At 37.5% G+C, this 17,551-nt stretch overlaps 1 protein-coding gene across 3 annotated transcripts in view; it reads right to left on the reverse strand.

The window, feature by feature from the left end:
• The window catches only part of Phka1 (phosphorylase kinase regulatory subunit alpha 1), a 108,491-nt gene extending 91,158 nt beyond the window's left edge, over nucleotides 1-17,333 (reverse strand). For 2 of the 3 annotated variants that reach the window (XM_047535520.1, XM_047535519.1), the window contains exons 1-4: nucleotides 16,848-17,333; nucleotides 15,574-15,732; nucleotides 9,333-9,380; nucleotides 7,366-7,534 (exon numbers count right to left, since the gene is read on the reverse strand). In XM_047535520.1, coding sequence (XP_047391476.1) covers nucleotides 7,366-7,534; nucleotides 9,333-9,380; nucleotides 15,574-15,732; nucleotides 16,848-16,925 — 454 coding nt within the window. In that variant the 5' untranslated portion in view covers nucleotides 16,926-17,333. The remainder of the gene's footprint in view (nucleotides 1-7,365; nucleotides 7,535-9,332; nucleotides 9,381-15,573; nucleotides 15,733-16,847) is intronic. The other variant, XM_047535516.1, reaches the window with a different exon arrangement.
• Nucleotides 17,334-17,551: the final 218 nt, after the last annotated feature.

Raw genomic sequence — 17,551 nt, forward strand, 5'->3', positions numbered from 1 at the left:
ATATGATTAGTATCATCAGAATACAAACTTCTCCTGATCCATGTTTCTGTCAAAATAGCAACCATAATACAGGGTAGCTGCAGCAGCAAATGTCTTTCTTGTAGCAGTAATGACCTTAACTTACTGAATAGAAGGGTAAAAGGAAGAGAGAGAGTGGCATTGGACATCAGCTTCACAGCTTCATCTCGTCATTTTTCATATACCAACATGATTGAACAGAAACTGATGCTGATGTGAAACAGGGCTTGTCTATTTCTTAAACTATGTCACAGCTAACTAATTACTGTACTATATAAAGTCTATACATTTCTCCCATATGTCCCTTTACTTATGATATTCTCTGATTAAATAGTCTTTCCCTCCTTTCCACTTCTTGAAACCCTACTGTATTGTCAAGTCTCAGTTCAACTGCTATCTCCTCTGTGATTCCATCATTTATTTCCTTCTCTTGTGATTTATAGAGCTTTATTTTTCTTGCTCTTAAAAACTTATTTTTTACTCTGTATTATAAACGTGTACCTGAATTTTAGGAAAAGAAGCATATCTTACTTATATTTGAACTCCTAAACATATCTTACATAGTATGGTGTACATTATTAAAGAGTACTGAACAGAAGATGCTCAAAAGTGTATTAAACAATCCTGCTAACCAAGGAAAAGGACCAGTCTCTTGAAACAAGATCCTAAGCCCACACCCTCTGGATCCTGTAGCTTCTGTAGAGCTAAGGTACAACTTTTTGAACCTGGAGTGCAGAGGTGAGTACACATGAACTGAGGTGGGGCTGGATAGGGTCAAAGGTGACAGTGCTACATAAAGCATTCTAAAACTCCAGAAATGGAATTTATTGTATGGATTAAATTTAAATCTCTCAACTTAGATTGACTTGCACTTACCTATCTAACATTAAGCCTCTTTCCCCTTCATTTTTTCCAGTACAGGGAATTAGACCCAGGGCCTCTTGCATGCTAGGCAAGAACTCAATCACAGAGCTATATTCTCAGTCCTTTATTATTTTGAGACAGTCTCACTAAATTACCCAGACTGTCCTCCAACTTGTGATCCTCCTGCCTTGGCCATCTGAGTATCTGGGATAACAGTTGTGCACTATTGTGCCCAACTTATCTTTCATTTTTAAAAAACAAATTGAGGCTGTGTGCCTGTAATCCCAGTGACTCTGGAGGCTGAGGCAGGAGAATCACAAGTTCAAAGCTGGCCTCAGCAATTTAGTGAGGCTCTAAGTAACTTAGTGAGAACTTATCTCAGGATAAAATAAAAACAAGGGCTGGGGATGTAGTTCAGAGGTAAAGTGTCCCTGGGTTCAATCCCTGGTACAAAACAACAACAACAACAAACCCCCCCCCAAAACAAAACTAAAAATATCCTGCTTGAGATATAATCCACATACCATATAATTTACCCATTCCATAATATAAAATTAATATAAAATTTAATGAATTTTTGTGTATGCATAGTTGTGCAAACCATCACCACAATTAATTTTAGAACATTTTCATCATCCCATAAAGGAATCCTGTACCCCTTAGCAGTTATTCCCCACTTCCCTTCAATACTTGCCCCAAAGCCTTAGTAGTCACTAATCGACTTTCTGTCTGTATAGATTTGCCTCAGTTAACATTTATGTAAATGAAAACATATAACATGTGGTCTTTTTTGTCTGGGTTCTTTCATTGAGCAAAATGTTTTCAAGGTTCATCTGTTCTGGCATTTATCAGTCAGTGCTTTATTTTGTGTTGCCAAAACTTCTGTTGTGTAGATGAATCACATTTTATTTATCCAATCTTTAGTTAATAGGCATTTGGAATGTTTCTACTTTTTGGCTATCATAAACAATGTTGTTATAAATATTCATGTATAAAGTTTTTGCATGAATGCAGGTTTTCTTTTTCTTTTTTCATTTTTCTTCAGTACTAGAGATTGAACCCAGGGCCTTGAGCATGCTTGGCAAGAACTACCACTGTGCTACATCCCTAGCCCTGAAGTTTTAATTTCTCTTGGATATTCACGTACTTGGGAGAAAAATTACTGGATCATATGGTAATTCTGCTTAACTTTTCAAGGAACTACCAGATTGTTTTCCAAACAGACATACCATTGTACATTTCTGCCAGCACTGTTCCCATTGCTCCATATCCCCAGCAACACTTATCTGTTTATTTTTTTACCACAGTCATTCTAATGGGTGTGTAGTATCTCACTGTGGTGTAGATCTGCATTTTTATACTGACTAATGATGTTCACTGTCTTTTCACATATTTATCGGTTATTTGAACATATTCTTTGGAGGAATGTCAATTCAAATCCCTTGGCCATTTTTAATTAGGTTATTAATCTTTTTAATAGTTGTCAAAGTTCTTTCTTCTAGATACAAATACCTTATCCGATATATGATTTGCAAATATTTTCTCTTATCATGTGTGGATTATTTTTTACTTTCTTGAAGGAGTCCTTTGAAGCATGAAAGTTCTTAATTTTGACAAATCCCGATTTATCAATTTTTTTAGTTATGTATGCTTTTGGTATAATATCTATGAAGACTGCCTAACTCAAGATCAGAAAGATTTACTCCTATATTTTCCCTTAAGTGTGTGTTATGGACTGAATTATATCACCCCACAAAAAAATCATATATTGAAGCCCTAACCAATGATGTGACTGTATTCGGAGATAGGGCCTTTAAGGAGGTAATTGAAGTGATAAATATGGTCATTAGGGTATGGACCTAATCCAATAAGACTTATTTCCTTATAAGAAGAGGAAGAGACATCTGGAATGCTTGTACAGAAAAAGCTATGTGGTGGTGCATAATCCCAGCAACTCAGAAGGTTGAGATAGGAGGATTGCAAGTTTGAGACCAGCCTCAGCAACTTAGTGAGACCATGTCTGAAAATAAAAAAGATAAAAAGGACTGGAGATATAGATCATCGGTAGAGTACCACGTGGTTCAATCCCCAATATGGGGACAAGACTGAAAGAAAAGGCCATGTGAGGACACAGGGAGAAGGCAGTCATCTGCAAGCTAAGAAGGAAGGTCTTACCAGAAACTAACCCTGCCATCTCCTTGATTTTGGATTTTGAACCTCCAAAACTGAGAGAAAATAAATTCTTGTTGCTTATGTCACTTATTCTGTGGGATTCTGTTATGGCAAACTAATACAGTCTTTTACAGTTGTAATAGCTAATTTTGTTTGTTGACTTGACAGCATTGGGGAATGCCTAGAAAATTGGTAAAGCTTGCTTCTGGGTGTTGTCTGTGATAGTTTTTCCAGAGAAGACAGGCATGTAGGTCAGCAAGTTGGGAAAACCTGCCCTGAAAGTGGATGGCACCACTCAATGGAATATGGACTTGGATAGAACTAAAAGGGGTTAGGAGGAAGCTAGCTCTCACTTGTGTTGAACCCTTCTTGAGCAGCTAGATTTTTCTGTTGCTGTCACCTGTGGATATTAAACTCCATGTTCTTCAGATTGTGAATGCAGACTTGTACCGATGGCTCTCCAGGGTGCTTTCAAGGTCTTTGACCTTGCATTACTGATCTCTTATGTTCTGAGATTTCTGGCTTCTTGGACCGAGCAGCTACTGTTTTCCCTGACTCTCTAGACTGCAGACATTCATTTGTGTGACTATCCAGCCTTTAAACATACAAGTCAATCTATAAAGTCCCCTCAAAACTACATATATTCTATTGGGTCTGTTTCTCTGGAGAATTCTAATACAATAACACAATTATGTATTTAACACAATAATTTCCCCTCTTTCATTTATTTTTATGATTTGAGTTGATTTTTATCCACAGTGTGAGGAAGGAGTTCAATTTCATGCTTTTGCATGTGGACATCCAATTGTCCCAGCACTGTTTACCGAAGAGACTATTCTTTTCCCATGTTACCTTTTCATTGTTGTCAAAAATCATCTGAACATGTGATGGTTTATTTCAGAATTCTTGATTCTATTCCAATGATCTCTATGTCTACCCTTATGCCAGTATCACACTGTTTTGATTATCATAGGCTTATAGTTCAGTTTTGAAATTGGGACAAGTCCAACAACACCATTCTTCTCTTTCAAGGTTGTTTTAGCTATTCTGTGTCCCTGGAATTTCCATATGAATTTTAGGATCATCTTGTCAATTTCTGCAAAGAAGTCAGGTAAGATTTATATAGGGATTTTGTTTAACCTGTAGATCAATTTGAAGAATGTTTACATCTTAACACTAAGTCTTCCCATCTGTGAAATATATTTAACAACAACAGAACAAAGAAGGATCTCTAAGTTTATCCTACTTGGAGATGACTGAAATTCTATTTATTTCTTATCGAATTTGGGATATTTTCAGCTATTATGTTTTGAATATATTTTCTGCTCCTTACTCTCCTTTGCTACCCTAATTACATGTGTGGTGGTGCTTTAAATGATGTTCTATACTTCTTTGAAATTCTATTCATTTTTTAAATTATTTTTCTCTCTGTCCTTGAGATTGAATCTCTGTTGGTCTATCACTATTTCTTTAAGCATGGTTTCCTTCAGATTTGTGAATATTTTTGTAAGTATTTTGAAATCTTTGTCTCCTAACTCCAATATATGTGCCCTTTGAAAGGTAATTTCTGCTATCTGCTTTTTCTTCTGTATGGCTCATACTTTCTTGTTGCTTTCCCTGTCTCATTAATTTTTTTTGAAAATGGATTCTTTTAGATAATATGCTGTGAGAACTCTAGATACTGGTACAATATTCTCTCTTATTTTTGTTTATTTATTTAGTTTTCTGGATGAACTATTTCAGTAAAGTCTATTATCCCCATAGTAGGCAGCCTCTCATATGCCTCAGTGTACAGCCTTAGGCAGGTGCACTGTCACCCAGAGAAGATGGGGTTTCAGCAGGTCTCTCATTGACTATCTCTTTCCTTAATCTGTTATGCTTCTGCCTCCAATAGTTCCAACTGATTGCTGTACTCTTTGGTACAATATCCTGAGGCATAAATTGCACCACAGTCTCATCCAGTTAAATTCAGTTTCTTTTCTGGTAATCTTTTGAGTCGAGTCTTTGAGAATTGTTCTAATGCTAGAGACCGGCTGTTTCTTTTTGTTGGTTCTATTAAGACTTCTAGGTACTCTTTGGTTTGGCTTATTACTCTTTATGAGCAACTAGTCTTCTCTATTGCTTAGAACAAAATTCTACATTGATTTTTGAACTTTCTCACACTGTTTCCATAAAATCAGTTCTCTTTGGAAGACCTGAAAAGTTTTGTACTTATAGCTTGCCTTTCCTCACTCCCAAGCAAAATTTCTATGCCAGTGCTCCAGAATTGGTGGTGAGAAGAGTAGTCCATTTCTTTTGGAGAGGCATGCCTCCTTTACAAACTGAGTACTGAGCAGGAGTGGTAGCCTATGAGCTTCTTAGCTTTTCTCTCTCAGTGTTAAACCTCTCCCCTAATAGAGAGGTGGACTGAAGGCAATCAGAGACTAGTATTCTTCCCTTGCCCTGCCTGGGGCAAAGATTCCATTTCACAGGAGACTAGGAGTGAAGAGGAAGGGAGTTCCAGACCTCTAAGGAAGAACATTGCTTGAACTATAGCTTCTAGAACATGAGCTAGGAGGATGGGAAATGATGACAATCTACCTCTCTTGGAGATACACAGTAGCCCTAAACTGAAGCTGAGGATAGAGAGGGATTTGACTTTTGGCTATACCCACATTGAACACTAATTCTGTCATGCTGATTTGGGGTGAAGGACGGAGTAAGTTGAAACTCAGAAGCCACAGTTCCTCACTGCTCTTACCAATATTTAGTAGATCTTTCTGGAGTGTTTCTCCACTTGCTGTGGGTCCTTTGGACAATTTCCAGTGACTCAAAAGGGTTAGTTTTGTGAAACAATTTTTAGCATTTGTGGTTGTTTTGCTGGAGGAATATCCATGAAGTTCTTCATGCTGCAATTCTGTAAGTTGCAGTCAGATTCTGTCTAAGCCTGTCTTAACCAAGGTTCAGATTAAGTATTCATAAACATGCACAGCATTACTAAATAGTCTATGAAGAACTTCCATACTGTGTCTACCAATTACATCTCACTTAGGCACTTTCCATTTTCAAGGCAACTGCCTTACAAAAGTTCTGTAATCACTTCTTGCCAAAAGTATTTCACTAACTTCCTCATTAGCCTTCCATCTTAATTTTATTCCCCAACCCAATCTATCCCTCCTGCTACTAGAGTGAATAATTTGAAATTTCCTTTATCTACATTGAATATCTTTCCACCTTTTGCAGACTAAACTCCAAACTACTTAGCTGGGTACACAGGTCCTCCAATAGCTGGCCCCAACTTCCTAGGTTCATATTTTGACATTTTCCCAACATGCTTTACATTCTAAAGGTAGAAGAGACCTAGCCTTACTTTGATGACCTGAACCTTTCAAACTTCTGTGTGGTACTCATCCTATTCATTTACATTTTCTGACTTGTGAATTTATTACTCCTATTTCTTTATCAAAGGCCTGATCAAATAATATCCATCTTATTCCAAGAATCTATCAAAGTGTGGCCAGGCACGGTGGTATACACCTGTAATCCCAGTGGCTCAGGAGGCTAAGGCAGGAGGATCGCAAGTTCAAAGCCAGCCTTAGCAAAAGCAAGGTGCTAAGCAACTCAGTGAGATCCTGTCTCTAAAAAAAATACAACATAGGGCTGGGAATGTGGCTCAGTGGTTGAGTGGGGGCTCTTAGTTCCATCCTGAGTGCCACACACACATTTGAGAAATATGGTGAGAAGTATATTGCCTGACTCAATAACATCTATCAAATGTCTCACAAGTCAAGTAGCTAAATCTAATAACAAAATCACTGGAAAAGAGTGTATAATTCAATAAAAAATGGATTCTGATTGCTAAGGTAATTCTGTAAATATAAAGCAGATGCCAAAAGATACATGTATTTTATAACATATTCATAAAGAGTACATAGGTGTCTCAATTTATATTCATACAAACTACAGGCTAATCTGTGTACAATATGAGAACAAGAAATAAACCCTAGCCCTTCCTTCCCATATCCTGGTATCTAAGAATTAATAAATAATAAAAGTACCTATCTAAAGAATATCTACCTCAAACTTCTTGGTTCTCATTTTAAAAGATATTAATTAGTACCCCAGACTTGTTATATCTCAACCTACTGAAATATTAACTAGATCTCAAATAATCTGTATAAAATTTGCAAACTGTCGTTTGTTTCCAATGTGCGTTTTTGAGCAATGTCAATAGCTATGTTATTTTCTGGTCAATACATCTGGAAAAGCCAAGGGTGCCAGAGCAAGTGCTCCAAGCTCAGGGACTTACAGTACTTCTCTCCTTGTACTGACCTGAGGCAGTCATTTGTGCTAAGAAGAGCAGGTATACAGAGGTAGCATCCAACTGCAGGTGTCCCCACTGGTCATCACCCACTACAGTAGCACAGGTTTTGGTATTGTACTTGGCATGAAGACTGTCCTTAGTACTCTGGCTATACTTGAAGGACTCTACTTTATCCACCTGAAATAATGGAAAAACAGTAAAAGGATATTTTAAGAAATGAACCTGTATGCCACACTTCTGTAATACTCTAACAAACATCTTCAAGCCATTACGAATATTTAAAATACATTGTTACTTCTTCCATAATTGGGGAAGTCTGTAATTGCTATTTTTCAATTTAGGCAATTTAATTAGAAAACAATGCCAAACAGTCAAAACCCTCTATTTCCTGTTCACTGCTTCTCAGTCTTCAGATGACCACTTTGTCACATTGCAGATATAAAATGAGATTCAGAAAGTTCTGAGTAAGAACAGCTTAGTAAGAGATAACTCAGTGTTACACATTTGTTCCTGAAAATGAGGTTGTAGTTTTGAGGGAAATTAGGACAAGGGGACATGTTTTGAAGCAATAATGAAAAGAACTGGTAAGGGAAGGAGTGACAGGTATGACAGAAAGCTGAAACTAGAGATCAGAAGGGAAACATGGGGGTCAGGAAGGTAGTTTAATGGTAGAGTATTTTACTAGCGTACATGAGACCCTGGCTTCAATTCCCAACACACAATCCTCCCCATGCACACAAAAAGTTCAGTTGGGAAACACTGGGCAAGGGACAGCTAAAAGAATTTAGTTCTTGAAACTTGGATTTGAATATTTATGCCTCTGACATATGAGAGTACTTATTACACCTTAAATATGGTTTGTGAAATTAGAGACTTTAAAACTTTTTGTTAGAGTAGAAAGTTCAAATATTTAAAGTATAAAAAAGTAGTAAAGACAGGGAAAAGGGGATATAATAGCTGCCCAACAAACAGAGTTCTGATAAGGAAGTTCAGAAGTCTGGAGTGGCTTTCTTTCTACTTTAGACTTGTGTGTCTATGAGCAGTCACTTTATCCATCTGGGTCTCCATTGACTCTTCTAATGAAACATAACTTTTTAAGATCTAAGATAAAATAATTTTTAAGTAAAATACTTTTGCACAAAGAAAATATCATAAATTCAAAAAAATAGTAGACTGTTTAAGTATTTGCAATGCATGTGACAAAGGATTAATATCCATAATGTGCAAGAACTCCTTAGTAGGAAAGAAAGAGGCAATCTAAAAGAAAAATAGGGAAAGCACCTAGCAGGCAAGGAATAGCAAATTTTCAATCTAAACATGAAAGGATTCTCAACTTCACTCAAAGACAGGAAATACAAATTACTGCAAGTCCAAAGTTCTTTATATCCATTCCTAAAATCTGAAACACTTTGAAAAGTTATCTCACTTAAGTTTTACATCAAAGATCATTTAGTGGCAACAGCAGGTTCAGATTGACACAGGGCTATTTTTGGACTTTATTCCACTTAATGTGAAAAGGCATGTTTCTCTACAGAGATATTTTAAAATTAAATAGTGCTATCCTGAATCCACTGGAGGCATAAGATAAATATATAGTATATATACTACACTACCTATTTAAGATCTGAAAAATTCTCAACTCTAAAATTGATATGGCCCCAGGAGTTTCAGATGAGGGTTTTTAGGCCTATATCATCTTCTATCCAGTATATGTAATTGCATGAACAGTAATGATGGAACACATTTTTAAAAATTCTTTGTAGAAGGAGAAGAAAAAAAAAGAATGGAATGAAACATTTTAGAGGGAATCTGGTGGTGGCATTATGGATAACATTTTCTCATTGATTTTTCAAATTTTCTAAAATTAGAGTATACTATTTTTGAAGTTGAAAAAAAGTTATATGTGTTCTCTAAGGGGTAGAGATAGTATTTCAATGTGCTTTCATTAGAGAGCAAGTTGTTAGCAACTCCATACCTGTCTGATCATGCAGTGCAACAGTCCCCTCATCAGCTTCACTACACTCTGCAGAAATAAATGGAAACAAGACTGTTATAAACATGCCTAGATGAGAAAAAAAACACTTGCTCAGCAACTGCAGTTGGTACATGACCTTTTGAGAACAAGTAACCCTATCCTGGGTTCCTATTCACATCACATGGCATTTACTTTATAGGTACACAGAAAAGCAGATTGCAGCTAAAAATGGAATCAAAAGCTACAGTTTCTGATTCCTTCAACTTAAAAAATAATAATCCATGCTTTGGCAAATTTACATAAAAATAAACCAACCAATCTAGTAGAGGATATTCCTTCCACCTGGAGGAAAAGGCAAGTCAACTAAAAAATCATAAAGTTCCAAAGATATTCTAAAATAAATCCTATGACCTAGAAAAACTTCACCACAACATGACTTTTATAAACTAGCCAAGACTAAAGATTCCATACAAGTGTTTATCTGGACATGTTACCTAAAAACAAATGAATTGTTAATTCAGAGTAAGTGTAAAGGGGAATTGTTAGTATGACTCAACCCTTTCTCCATGAAAAAAAGTTGCAGACACCTCTTTTGGTGGGGCAGGTGTGGCAATTGAACCCAGGGGTGCTGTACCACTGAGCTATATCCCCAGCACCTTTTTATTTTGAGACTGGGTCAAACTAAGTTGCCCAGGCTGAACCTCAAACTTGTGATCTTCCTGCCACAGGTATGTGCCACTGTGCCTGTCTATGAAATCCTTGTTATCAGTATATCTCTTACTAAGACTTGACAATTTCTAAAATAGTCATTTTCCAATCATAACATCCCCAAATTCTCGTCAACAACTGTGTACCACATGAAACTAGAAGGGCCCATGAGTAGCCCCATGAGTAGGTAATAGGTTTTAGAATACAGCAATGAATAGCTTCTCCATTTCTAGAAGCTTTCTGTTTTGCAGTCTAGAAGAAATTGAACCAGGTTACTTCAGAGAATGCTGGCTCAGAGGTGACATCAGGACAACTATGAAAACTAATCTACTAGTTGGGCATGGTGGCACATACCTGTAATCTCAGCTACTTGGGAGGCTGAGGCAGGAGGTTCCTAGGTTCAAGACTCCCCTGGGCAACTTAATAAGACCCTCTCTTAAACTAAAATAAAAAGGGTTGGGGATATAGCTCAGTGGTACAGTGCTTGCCTACCATGCACAACACCCTTGATTAAATGCCAGTACCACAGAAAAAGTCTACTTAGGAGCCATGTCAATCTGTTATTCCTTCAGAACATATTCACTTCGGACTAGAAGCAATAGGCATGATAAGGATAACTACCTATTAAATAATGTTCCAATTCTTCATAGAACCTTTTATTGAGGGAAAGTAAAAATTGTTTCCTTGGGGATGTCCCCTTTCTTAAGTAATTTCTGTCTATAGATTATTCCCTCACCTTTCAGATCAAAGAGACACAAAAACAGACAAATATCCAAACAAGACAGTATCTGAAGTCATAAGACTAATGTTTATTCATGGTACTACCAAATTACTTCTTCATCTCTAATTCAATTCCTTCAATTATAAATTAGGGAAAATAATACTTAATTCACAGGACATTCTAAGAATGAAATACTGGAAATTATGCATGAGTAGGTTGTATAATGAAAAGTACTTACAGCAAATGTTTGTTAGGTGTTTTTTATTAAGGGATTGTTAGAGAAGTAAAAAGACACCAACCTTGTTGAAACTGAGGGTATAATCGAGGGCACCAGTGTGATATATTGAAAAAGTAGACTAGGACCAAATCCTACAGAGATTTGCCTATAAATCCAGGGTGTTTAGACTTCACTTGTAGGGAAAAGAGGGTCATAGAAGGACTAGTGAGGATGGAAATAATATAATGTAAGTATGATTTTCTCAACAGTATTAAGTGATAAGGGTTTAGGTTAGGGTTGAAGCAGAAGGGAAAAAGAAAAAAGAGGATGGACTCTAGAGAAAATGAAAGAATCAACCATCTTTCATTTGCACATATCAACAATCAAGAGCAACAACTCAAAAATTAACCTACAGGAACTGAACAGGCACTTCACAGAAGAAATATGAATGGCTATGAAATATGTGAAAAAATGTTCAACTTCTCTAGCAATTAGAGAAATTCAAATCAAAACTATACTGAGATTTCATCTCTCTCCAGTCAGAATGGCAATTATCAAGAATACAAGTAACAATAAATGTTGGCGAGAATGTGGGGGAAAAGGTTCACTTATACATCGCTGGTGGTACTGCAAATTTGTGTAACCACTCTGGAAAGCAGTATGGAGATTTCTCAGAAAACTAGGAATGGAACCACCATTTGAACCAGTTATCCTACTGCTTGGTATATATCAAAAGGACTTAAAATCAGCATATTACAGGGACACAGTAGTATCAATGTTTATAGCAGCTCAACTCACAATAGTTAAGCTATGGAACCAACCTACGTACTCTTCAATAACAGATGAATGGATAAAGAAAACGTGATATATATATATACACAATGGAATATTACTTGGCCATATAAAGGAATGACTTCATGACTTTTGCCAGTAAATGGATGGATCTGAACACTAAAATGCTAAGTGAAATAAGTCAATCCCATAAAATTAAAGGTTGAGTGTTGTCTCTGATATGCAGATGCTAACACACAATAACAGGGGATAACAAATAGAAGTTCAGTGGATTAGACAAAGGGGAATGAAAGGAAGGGAGGGGAGATGGGAATAGGAAAGACAGTAGAATGAATTGGACATATGTTTCCTATGTTCATATATGAATACATTACCAGTGATACTCCATACCATGTACAAGAATGGGATCCTAATTAGAATAAATTCTACTCCATGTATGTATGTCAAAATACACTCTACTGCCATGTCTATCTGAAAAGAACAAATAAAAAAAATCTCCCTACAGGCAGCATTCTTTTTTTTTTTCCTTTGGTACTGAGGATTGAACTCAGGGGTACTCAAACACTGAGCCACATCCCCAGCCCTAGTTTTTGTATTTTATTTAGACACAGGGTCTCACTGAGTTGCTTAGTGCCTCACTGTTGCTGAGGTTGGCTTTGAATTCGTGATCCTCCTGCCTCAGCCTCGCAAGCCAATGGGATTACAGGCGTGTGCCATTGCTCCTGGCTCAGGCAGCACGAAGAGTACTTAAAGAAAGCACTATTTTATAGAACACTAGTCCAGGAAATTCTAGAAAGACTATAAAATTCACTCCCACCTTAGATTCAAAACACACATAAGTACATCAAAGGCTCTGAGAAATTAAGGTATAAAGAAACCTACTTTTTAACAAAGCCCCAACCTTAGCAGTTGGCCTAGTGTTCAATGGAACATACTTTGAGAAATACTCCAAGTAATATTGCCAGGTTGATTGGCAGAATGGAGACTCTATTAAGAGAAAAAGGGATGTTTGGTGAGGTGCTGTTGCTTGGTACTTTATTCTCTTTATTTTTGGTGGGAAATGTGGGGTTTAGGACACATTGAGTTTGAGGAACCTCAAGACATATAGGCAAAAATAATGAGCAAATAATTGCAAATGGGGACTTGAAATTAAAGTGAGGTCAGAGTTAAAGATGAAGATTTGGAAGTGGTTATCATAAAGGTAATTGTTAAAGACACAAGAAAAAAAAGAGAGAACAGAAGTGAACTTGAGGCAGCCAAATAGAGACCTTTATTTATACAATTTTTATGGCTATTGACTTATCTATGTGCCAAGACAAAGGGGCATTTGTAAAAAACAAACATGTCCGCCAGGCATGGTGGCACACACCTGTAATTTCAGTGATTCCAGAGACCGAGGCAAGAGTACCACAAATTCAAAGCCAGTCTTAACAATTTAGTAAGATCATAAGCATCTTAGTGAGACCTGTCTCGAATTAAAAAAAATAAAGAAAGAAAGATGACTGGGGATGTGGCTCAGTGGTTAAGAGCCCCTAGATTCAATTCCCAGTACAAAAAAATAATAACAAATAACATGCAAGCCCATAATTCCATTCTCAATCTAGAATATGGAAGTGGTTTAAACCCTTGTCTTAGAAATTCTCTTCAGTTCTTGATATTATTTATCAGAAAGAAAACTAGGTAAGAATTAGAAGGGAATAAATGGTTAACAATCACTAGGGAAAATCCACACTATAATAAAAAGTTGGCATTAGGTGGGAATTTAACCTGTGGATTTAGTGGATTTAATTTATGTTTATTTACTGGCAATAGTAAAGTCATTATCTTATCTATCTACATTAGATCTGTCTATGCATTAAAATTACCTGGGTGATTTTTTTAAATGATGGTATGGGCTCTACTTTCAGAGTTTTTAAAAATTATTACAAGGTGTAACAATTTCCAAAAAATTTCCCAAGGAATTCCAATGTATAGTCAAAGTTCAGAACCACTCATGTAGATCAAGGACAAAACCAAACCAAAGCTGGTTTTGTGAATAAAATGTTATTAGAACATAACCATGTTCACTGTTTATATATGATTTCTGACTCCTGTGTTAAAATACACAGCTGAGTTGATCAGAGACACAAGTGATATATAATGCTGAAAATATTTACTATCTGCGATTCTACAGAGATGGTATAGATTAATGCTGAATCAAGTTTGAAACAAGAAAATGAGACCTAATAATAAAATTTGTTTTGATTCATAATGTAAATTCATACAAATTTTAGAATTCCCACAGAAACTTTTATTTTTAAAATTTGCTTCCTATTTCCATAATTTTTAAAATATTCCAAAGTTATTATTGGAGTGGTATGAAAAATATTTTTGGCTATACAAAAAGTTATGCAATATGGGGAGGGAAGTACTAGTGTATTAAATGGAGCAAATTATGTTATATCCATTTATAAATGTCACAATGAACCCCAGTATTATGTATAATTATAATGCACTAATAAAATATTAAAAAGTTATAGAATAGAACATTAAAATTTTAGAATGGGCAATTTAATGTTTCCCTACATTTTCCCTCTTCCTCTGTTAAATTCTTTCTACTTGGGCCAAATAAGGATAAATGTGATTGTTCAACAGGGAGACAACACATCTCTTTTTAAAAACATTGAAAAGAATTGATGAAATTGTACCAGGCATATCATTTGAGTTCTACTCATATTAATTTCTAGCAAAACAAAACAATAAAGAAACAATATACTGCAATCAAAATAGCAAATATTCAGAGTAGGATATAAGATTTGAGGTGGGGTGATTTGCAGGTGATTTTTTTTACATTCTCCTGTTTTCCAATTTTCTACAATAGTATTGATTCTTTAAAGGTAATAGATATATTGATCTGTACCTCCTGGGGAGAACACAAACTAACTTTTGAGGGGAGTGGACCTATGTATCTCTGAATAATGGCTTAAAGAAATGACAAATGCCTGCTGTTGCTGAGGACAACAGTGAGACTTTTCTCATTGCCAAGAACTGCAATTCCATGATATGTTGGTGCTCTTAAAAAGCAAATATCAATATTCTGATTTATAGATGAAAACTAGAGCTCAGATTGCCTAACTCTGAAGGAGACCTTGGTAAAAAATGGTTAGTGTAGAGAGTCTCACATATCTTACCACAGACAGTAGAAGACCTCAACATTAAAAGTTTCCTGTAGCCCAGATTTTTTTTTTTTTGGTCACTCAAAAGGATGCACTTCCCTAAGAATATAAATGGTTCTATAAAGAAAGCTAATTTACTGAGAGGAAGTATCTTGAAAGTTGGCATAAAAGTGTTTACTGGTTCTGACCTCATTTTGCCCCTGGATGGGGGTGGGGGAGTTAATAGGCCAGCTATAAAAATCAACAAATAGTCTATTTGTGTTTAGTATCTGTGTCAGATACACCCATACAAATACCATTAATACTTTTCAAAAATGAAATAAAATAGTAGATATCTGCCCCCAAACATTCTTCTTAATGATAATAAAATGGTGGAGACTGCAAAATACATTTACTTAGAAAGAAGATTATTAATTTTAAGATCCCAGGATAGGATTTTCCACGGGAATGGAACAGACTGTGCCCTCTTCCCCTGAATCAACAAGTGTCAAGTTTCCACTGCCAAGAAACCGTTCAGTACAATACAGGAAAACTTTTTGGAATGTAATTTCAAGAAAGTGAAGAAAGGGCTACATTTTCCTCAATCCTTGCTCTCCCCACCCCAACCATATTCAGCTCTGGATGGCTTTGTGTTTTTGTTTCTAGTACCTGCTCCAGTTCATATGCCTTTGCTTTATCCTCATCTCGGTCTGCATTCTTCCGATAGGCCAGGCCCAAACCCCACACAGCCAAGATGCTGTATACATTATCTCGGACCCAGGCATCTCTCTGATCATAGCTGGCTGGAAGCAAGCCAGTCACTGGATTCTGCAAGACCAAGAAAAAGAGGACAGGCATATTTAGGGAACAAAATTAGGGAATAAATTATTGGGCATTTTTGTCTTTCTTCTACTTCTCCACTCAAGTTTTATAAACTCTTCTGACCAATTGCAGACAAATGCTATCTCTCCCCACCACATCTTTACTGAGTTATAATTAACAATAAAAATTGTGATATTTATGGTGTACAATATGATGATTTGATATTTGTATTCATGCATTACCACAATCAAGTCAATTACCACATTCATTACCTCACATAGTTATTTTTCTTTGGTGTAAGAAAGATTTCTTCTTAAGAATACTTAAGATTTACTCTCTTAGCAAATTTCAAGTATACAGTAAAGTATTAATAACTCCAGTTATCATGCTGCTGTTCATTTGCTCCCCAGAACATCATTATCTTGTAATGGAAAGTTTGCACTATTTCCAAATGCTATCTTGAGTACAGGGAAAGAACTGGCTGAAGACTTACAAGTCTGAAATGTGCTAATTGTTAAAATTATTAAATAATATTAATAATTTCATTAAGAGCATCATTAAATGCATTATTAAAGGGCATTATTATTAAAAGTTAACTTTCCAGTTTGAAAGAATTAACTATCAGCAACAAAAATACAGTAGTAAAGGAATAGAAAAAAACACAATTAAAAGTATGCATATACACAAACTGCCTTGACCTTCACAATACTCTAGCCTTAAAATGGCTAAATGTTCCCTATCTCTTTTCTGAGGCAGGTGGGGAGATAGAAGGGAAGAAGGTGAGGCCTAAGCCTGGGATAGGGGGCATCAATAAACAAGCTTCAATACATCTTCCAACTCTACCTCTGGATCCCAGCTATGGATTGGGGGTGCTGGGCTCCGAAATCATCACGGGGCTGGGGCAGATGGGGTCCTGGCTATGGGTGCTCGACTCTAATTCTGTTCCAGGCCCTACACCTACATTTCCTTAAGGGTCCTTTCTGGCCTTCCCACTTAGGGGCCAGGAGAACCTGTTACAGATACACACACATGCACACACACACGAAGGTTCACCCAGGGTCTCTGTCCGGTCTATTGCACTCCACATCCTCGGCGATTCCAGGTGTCACCCCTACACCTACCTGATGGCACAGGATGGTCTGATGCACCAGTCGGGCATAGCCGTCCAGCCGGACCCCAGAGTTACTCCGGCTCCTCATCGCACCACGTTTCCAATCCCCTCAGAAAAATGGCTGGGGTGCCGCTGACCACTAGGGAAAGAGGCTCCAACGCAGATGCACCCTCGCTGTGGGAAGCACGAGTGCCAGGCCCGGCAGAGTCTTCCCACCGCTCCGGCCTGGGGCCGGCCGGTCCGGTGTAGCACTCCTGGCTCCGGCGGCCTCCGGAGCCCACCACACGCCAATGCCAGTCAAACCTCCGTGATCTACAGCACTGCCACAACTTCCCCGTAGACGCTCGCTACCACCCTAGCCCCATGTGGCCTCCGCGCGCGGCTCTGGCATCCTCCACCCAATTCCTGGAGACCTAGGCGGCCCAGAGACTCCAGCGCGGTCACAGACAGCAGGTCGCTGGCCGCGGCGCCGCCTCCACCTTGCTGGAGACGCGAACAGGAGGCGGGGCGGGCGCAGCGGGTCCTGGCAGCTGCGCGCTGCAGCCCCAGGACTCGGCCGCCTGCCCCACGGCGGAGAATGTGTCATCGTAGGCAATGTGCTCTCTGAGGTTTATTTTCGAAACACTACAAGTGACTATTTTAATTTTCCACACTTGCGGTGCACACAGGACGTTGAGGAGGCTGTTTTTTCTTTCTTCTGCAGGATAGGTCTAG

This window comes from Sciurus carolinensis, chromosome X, assembly GCF_902686445.1.
Source record: "Sciurus carolinensis chromosome X, mSciCar1.2, whole genome shotgun sequence".
Lineage (NCBI taxonomy): Eukaryota > Metazoa > Chordata > Mammalia > Rodentia > Sciuridae > Sciurus > Sciurus carolinensis.